Source organism: Anguilla rostrata, chromosome 8 (assembly GCF_018555375.3).
Source record: "Anguilla rostrata isolate EN2019 chromosome 8, ASM1855537v3, whole genome shotgun sequence".
Classification (NCBI taxonomy): domain Eukaryota; kingdom Metazoa; phylum Chordata; class Actinopteri; order Anguilliformes; family Anguillidae; genus Anguilla; species Anguilla rostrata.
The window spans coordinates 33,637,401-33,644,410 of record NC_057940.1 but is presented as its reverse complement, the minus strand read 5'-3'; the positions used below and the strand labels follow the sequence as shown (position 1 = coordinate 33,644,410).

The window sequence follows — 7,010 nt, the reverse complement described above, 5'->3', positions numbered from 1 at the left end:
TGTAATTTTGAAATAGACGTAAAGTTGCTTTTGTGCTGATTTAATTGAAGTAGGTGAATTTTATTTATTTATTTATTTAATACAGGCCTAATATAAATTATTTGGGTTAAAATTTATAATCATATGAATGGTAATTAAAAACATGGCTATGATGTAATTAAATAGTCATAACATTTTTCCTTCACCTAAAATTCTTGCGAAACATCGCTTCACTTCCGAAGGATCATGCTACCACATTCTGAGCCAAGAACAAAGTTTCACATTGTTGAAATAATGAGGTTGGCTACCATAAGTGCAATTTTTAAATGAAGACTTTTCCGAGCATAACGTAGCACGGTAGCGGGCTAATATTTCCATTGCAGAGGCACTCTCGTTTTTCTTTAACATACATTTCAGTACCGTGGACAGCGGAATCCAGACAACAGACGTTCTTCCAAAAGGTTACAGTTTATTTCAGGTTACAAATCATAGACACATCCTTCTTGCTTTGGACATTTGTGCAGTTGTGTAATATTTTACAGCTGTGATATCCATAAATCATTTGCAAAACGTGACAGCTTTAAAACAACATGCCTCCTTTCACATGTAAATTTCAATTTTACCATATACCTTTACGTAAATTGCACGTGCGTTTGAACAAAATGAATACCCTCATATTGACCCTGTCTATAAGTCTCAAAAATAAAATGCCGATACAACTTTAGTGACGTTTGAATCCAATGGCAATAGAAGCAGTAATGCGTGTTCAAACATCTGTGAATCATATTAAAGCACACATTTAAAAAAGGTTACTCCTCAAGCAACAGATTACATCCCAGAGCATTCCCAAGCACTTAATATGAGATTTTGGCTTGTTAGGAGCAGAATATTTTGCTTCCCGATTTGGGGAATACCATTCTGTCTTTATTCGAGTCCTTGTGCTGTAAATAAGTTATGTGTTCCTTAGTCTCGTTGTTTCCAACAGAACTCGCGAGCGCGCCTGTCTCCAGTATGGCACCTTTGGTCCCGGCCCAAGATACTGTAGTATTAGCCAATGCCTGATTCAAAGTGTTGTGTCGAAATAATGGGTCGTGGAAGACCCCGTCTACCCAGTTTCTAAGAGTGGCGACAGGCGAATCCTGTTGTCTTTCCATCACTGCAGTTGAGGAAAACCCTGGAGAGGAGGGTGCCATCGGCTGGCCTTTGTGCATGCAGGAGGGATACTCGGCTTGGTTCAAAGACGTTGCAGTTTGCGCAAGGGACCATATTTTTGGTTTACTGGCTGGTATTTGGTGATCTTGTTGATAGAATGTCTTCGCTGACCTGGCCTTGGCTGCAATGTGTTCACAGTCCTCCGGGGCCGTTCGCAAACAGTTTTTGGACAACTCCTCTACACCTCCGAGATTAACTTGAATGGATGGTCCTTTGGGATGATCATTCCGACAATCCGTTGTCCACATGCGGGTTGACACATGACATGGAGGCTTTAGCTCGCATTCTGAAGTCTCTGACTCAATAGAACCGATATCATCCAGATCACTCAGTTGTAGATCCTTATCTTTCGTACTTCGATTCTCTGAAAAGAAGGATAACGACACAAAATAAGCAGTTAGCCTATGTCAAACTATTATAAAACAATTCCAAAGAAAGTTTCCAAACGAAAACTTTTTCATTTAGCTAAATGACAAAGGAAATGTGGTCATGTAACTGAACTTACTGAGTGTTCTCCAAGCTTTAATGTTAACTAATGTTAATGTTATGTTCTGACAATGACAGAGAGATGCCACGGAATATTCTTTTTATAGAACAAATAGTTTAGTAAAACAAACCGTGGTCTTCCTGTTCACTTTTTATACGTTGTTCTTCGGAAGTCTCCTCGTCCGCATCATCATCATAGCCTTTCTCATCAGAACTTTTGGTTCGCGGAGGCCAAGTCATCTTATTCTCCTTCTTTAATCTCCGCCTGGCATTCGCGAACCAGGTGGAGACCTGCGTGAGGGTCATCTTAGTGATGATAGCCAGCATGATCTTTTCTCCTTTGGTTGGGTAAGGGTTTTTCTTATGCTCCTGCAGCCAAGCTTTTAACGTACTTGTTGTTTCGCGGGTGGCGTTTTTTCTCCGTGTCCCCCCATCCATTGATCCATATCTAACAATATAGAAAATAACACACTGGCGATGTTAAGGCAGATGACGATTTTGTCGAAACTACGAAATAAAATTCAAAAAATAAACAAATGGATATACACATTTAGCTTATTACATAGTTATTAAACAAGTTCATACCCCTCCCCCCAAACCATGATTTGCACACAGCATGCAGGCTATTTTTTCGTCACTTATCTTTTTCGTCTTCGCGTCATCTTCTGAATATAAATACGTAAAGCCGGATATCAAGTCATTTTTACTATCGAGTACTGTCCTTGAAAAGTAAAACGACTAAAAAATGTTAGCTACGTAGAATTCAATTTGTGAAAAAAACTAGCATACATATATCTATTTCACAACGTGTAAGGGCATTTATCAAGTTAATATTATTTATGATAACGAAAATTTAGTGACAACAGAACTGTTAAGAAGCTACTGTTTTTTAAACATTTTATCTTGTTGAATCAGGCGGTACTGTAGTTCTTGTAGCGCCACATATATTACTAGGATCTATTATAAATTTCATTTCTGTGTTTATATCATAATGTAATTCACTTAAGCAGTCTACTCATGTTGATGTGCACAGTACTAATTAATTAGTGTACCATTATACTATATATTGCTATAACTTCTGCAGAAATATTTCTTTAATGTCACCAGTAGTTTGTGATATATGTCTAGTCATGTTTTGTAATATAGGAAGCAAGTTCATGATTGTCACATTAGTTGTAATGAGAACATTACAATAAACATGCTTAAAGCATCGTGGATTGCTAATTACAATAACAGGCACAAGGCCAGGACATTTGCAGCATGTAACACGATTCAGATTTATAGGGGGAACATGGATGTACAGAGGATAACAGACAGCAATTGCAACTTGCAGATAAAATAGATAAATACATAATTATTATTATTATTGTTATTATTATTATACACAAATAAATAATAATCATATATTAATATAAATAATAATAATAATAAATCCAGTGTATAAATTATCTGCACTGTACAAAACAAAGCCTAATATAGTAACAGCATATATAACTAAATCACGTCAGAATTTTATAAAAGTACTGCAGTATTCAGTTGTTTTATAATTTGTCTGCAATTCAAAACATTGCACAGAGCATTATAAAAACGCACATACCATGCTCTATTGTGTTAAACTACAGTACTGTACAACATTGTCTACAGCTAATTCTGACAGTGTATGTGATGTCATTGCTTTGAACAGCTGTTGTACACATTCACATGCCTTAGGACAATAAGTTCAGGGATGTTTAATATGTTTAAATAATTTTTATGATACGTAGCTTATTCCTGTGCACCTTGTTCTTAGTAGAAAAAAATGCGCACTGTAGAACTATGACGCAAATTCCTTGAATTCATACCTGTCATATTGATACTGCCCCAAAGTAGCGTCATAGGGATAGTAAGCAGCAGCTTGAGTGATCCCCGCATGCGCAGATGCTGATCCGTCTTTGGAGTCAAATGTACTCTGCAAAAGATCCATACAGTGTGTGAGGCTATATCGATTGACTTTTGACGATTGTAATAATTTCCATTGATACAAACATCAAACAACCATTAAACATCGCAGTTCAAGTTTTCACTGGTTGACGGTGACCAATTAACCCAGTAAGCCTATAGCATTCATAGGGGATAGGCCTACATATGAATTCTATGGTTTAGACCATCTAAAAATCCAAAAAAGGATTAGCAGGCCAAGTGTGTCACTTTTCGTTTGTTACCTAGCTTACAAACGAAAAGGTTGCGAAAATGTAGGCCCAACACCGTTTTCCTGAGATGATCCAACATCTAGAAACGTCTTATCACTTGCTGCAGAGTCGACAAAAAGTTGGTAGCCACTAAATCATTTTAGACCAGCACACGGCATATAAGCTTACAGCGGTAAATTAAATTGGACTGTTTAAGTGGTCAGGTTTTAAAGTGTTCTGTTAATGTTATGTGTCAGTTTGTTCCTATTTGGATCTTTTAAAATTCCCCACATAAGCCTAACCAAAACGCTAAACAAAAACGATTGACAAACAATAGGACCACGTCAGGATTATAGATAAATTTCCGCATATTCATTTTGACTCATTAAAATCTACAATAAATATTCCAGTGTCATTCGTATACTTTAATTTAGTAAAACTTGGTCGTGGATCTGCCGGCTGTCACCTGTAACCCGGCCACAATTAATAGCCAGTTTACCCGAACAAAAATCTAGCACATTTGGCATCAAGGTCAAATCACAATACAACGACCACTCACACAGAAAAAAATAAAACACAGCCACTGAAACAGTGCTTTCAATTGCATAATTGCATCTTTGGGTGGGATGGGAAGTGGGGAACGTCTAAATAAGATAACCGTCATAAGACTATCACTATAAGACCATCAGGGGATGCTTACCAGGGAATAAAAAGCGGATGCATCTGCGCCATAAGTTACATAGTTTCCATAGCACTGGCTGGTGGTATACGGATTCCCATAAACACCCATAGTGGCTGCAGGGTTCAGCTCGTGCCTGGCGGTGGCCAAAAGGCGACTCTCGTAAACAGGACAATAAACTGACGTTTGAGAAGAGGCGGCCACCCCGGTCTCCGCAAGAGTTCTGCCACTTGATTCGCAGCAAGTCGTCAAAGAATTGGTGGCCATTAGGAACTGATGAGGACAGAAATAACAACCGGTCCTTAATATATTATTGGATTCGTAAACTGAATGTAAATGTGCACACAAAAGCTACAAGAAATAAAAACAATACAGCAAATCTGAGATGATCGAAAACGACAATGCATGAGAAATCCACTTTCATAAGCAGTTAAGCGCAGCTTTGTTTTCTCTGCAACGACTCGTATGTCTGAGCGAAACTATGTGACCATCATGCGAACATAAACCGTTGAAAGGCGTTCTTAATAAAGAACAAATTGAAGTTACAAAGTCGGAATCTCCCGCTTTTGGCTAAGCTATTCCTTAGTGAACTCAGGTAACCTCCATTCCAGCATTATGGTGATATCTTGAAAAAAATGTACTTTACGATCATAGCTGCAATGCTATTTAGCCAACTATGGTGCATAGTGCTGAAATTAATTCGACACTGCGTTTGACAATCAATAAAGCGGGGCTTACCTGCGGTGCAGACGAGTAATGATATCCCAGCTGTGGATATGACATTGTAGAGAGATCCCAATATCTAGAAATAATGCAAGACTGCAGGTCTCCACACTACTGCCACCTCCCTGTGTTTTACTGTAGGCTGCCAATTGATTGGTAAGAACAGACTCCTAGATCCTTATAGGACGAAGCACAGTCCCATGTTTAATTCCAGAAATTGCTTCCCCAGCGATTTTCAAAAAAAGAGAAAAAAGTACCGGTTCATCTTTGATATACAGCCAACACATTATAAAAATTGTTTTCAATACATTTACTCATAAGATTCACTGTGGTTTTCAAAATAGATTTCACGCTTTTACATTAAAAAAGGACAGTATAACCTATAAGCATAGATTCCCACTCTGTTTACGTATAAGTGACACTGGCATAAAATGACCGGACTGTAGCTTCATCATCCCGGTCTCTGCATAGAAATTCAACAAGGGAACTACTTTAGGGGAACATGGGAATCATTTCAGAGTTCAAGTTATGTCGTTACTGTAGTTATACTGCAGTACACCAAGGTGATAGACGTAGACCCACAGGTTAAAAAGCATCGAGGTAACACTAAATCCTTTGCAGACACATTGCATTTTGATTCATTGTGGGACTGGAAACATATTGTCTTTAAAATTTTTATTTTTCCTGGCCTTTTACAAACACAAAAATAGTCATAAATTCAGTTGACACCAACGCAGTAGTAGTCTACAAAGACAAGGATACAGTCCTGCGTCCTGCAACGATTTATTTAGTTTTATAATCATCAAACGAAGCCAAGAGGTATTAACAGGTATGGAAGTAATTAAAGCTTGAACGTCAGATGTCATTGGAAGTCACTCGAGTCTGTAATATATGTAATGAGCTAGCACGAGTTCGTCTGGTTGATGATAGGTGTCTTTGTCAAGCTGAGCTGCATGGAGAATTCTGGCTCAGTCGTGTGAACAGCCCCAGGGTCACGCGCAAATTAATGATGATGTATTCCCTCTCCTCTCAGCTGGAAGACTGCCCGCACGAGACGAGGCTGCCCAATTTGACACGATTGGGGGTGATTGATGAGGGCGCTCGTCTAGAGACCAACGGCAAAAATATTGCCCAATGCATAATTATTTTAATTGACAGGTTGACGTGTTTGTCCCCTGCATAAAGTTAGTTTACTTATAACAAGTAGTGGACAAGGTACTAGCTCTGAAAAACAAACAATGGCACTCAAGAGAAGATTGAACCAGTTACAGGTTCAAATGCTTCTCTGGGTCTGCTTTGAATACTTTGCATAATGAGAAGCTTAGGCTATTTGTGTTGTCAATATGATGCATAAATATAAGTCATTACGAAATACTATATCTGTGGTGTCATGAAGGCCTAATACTGTAGTCTGAAATGAGCCACAGTACTTTTTTCTGGATTTACCTAATCACAATTAAGCCAGGAATGTGAATGCATCCATTGTTTTCTAATCCAGTTCAATCAACACCTAGATTACCCATATTGGGGCACTTCATTTCTTTGAGTGCAAACTGTAGGTCTTAAATTATTAATTGAATTGCTGAACCTTATTAACTCAAAATTTTCAATTCCTTATGACTCACATACAGTATATACAGAATATATATATATATACTATACTATACTATACTATACTATATATATATATATATGAGCTCCATAATGTTAGGGACAAAAACACATTTTTCTTGATTCGGCTCTGTACACAATTTCAGATATGA

The 7,010-nt window shown here is 37.9% G+C and overlaps 1 protein-coding gene across 7 annotated transcripts in view; it reads right to left on the bottom strand.

The window, feature by feature from the left end:
- Positions 1–428: 428 nt before the first annotated feature.
- irx4b (iroquois homeobox 4b) overlaps positions 429–7,010 on the bottom strand; it is a 134,216-nt gene continuing 127,634 nt past the window's right edge. For 6 of the 7 annotated variants that reach the window (XM_064347798.1, XM_064347797.1, XM_064347799.1 and 3 more), the window contains 3 exons: positions 3,519–3,625; positions 1,809–2,125; positions 429–1,555 (listed from right to left, as the gene is read on the bottom strand). In XM_064347798.1, coding sequence (XP_064203868.1) covers positions 855–1,555; positions 1,809–2,125; positions 3,519–3,625 — 1,125 coding nt within the window. In that variant the 3' untranslated portion in view covers positions 429–854. Of the gene's footprint in view, positions 1,556–1,808; positions 2,126–3,518; positions 3,626–4,545; positions 4,798–5,262; positions 6,653–7,010 lie in introns of those variants that run through there. The other variant, XM_064347795.1, reaches the window with a different exon arrangement.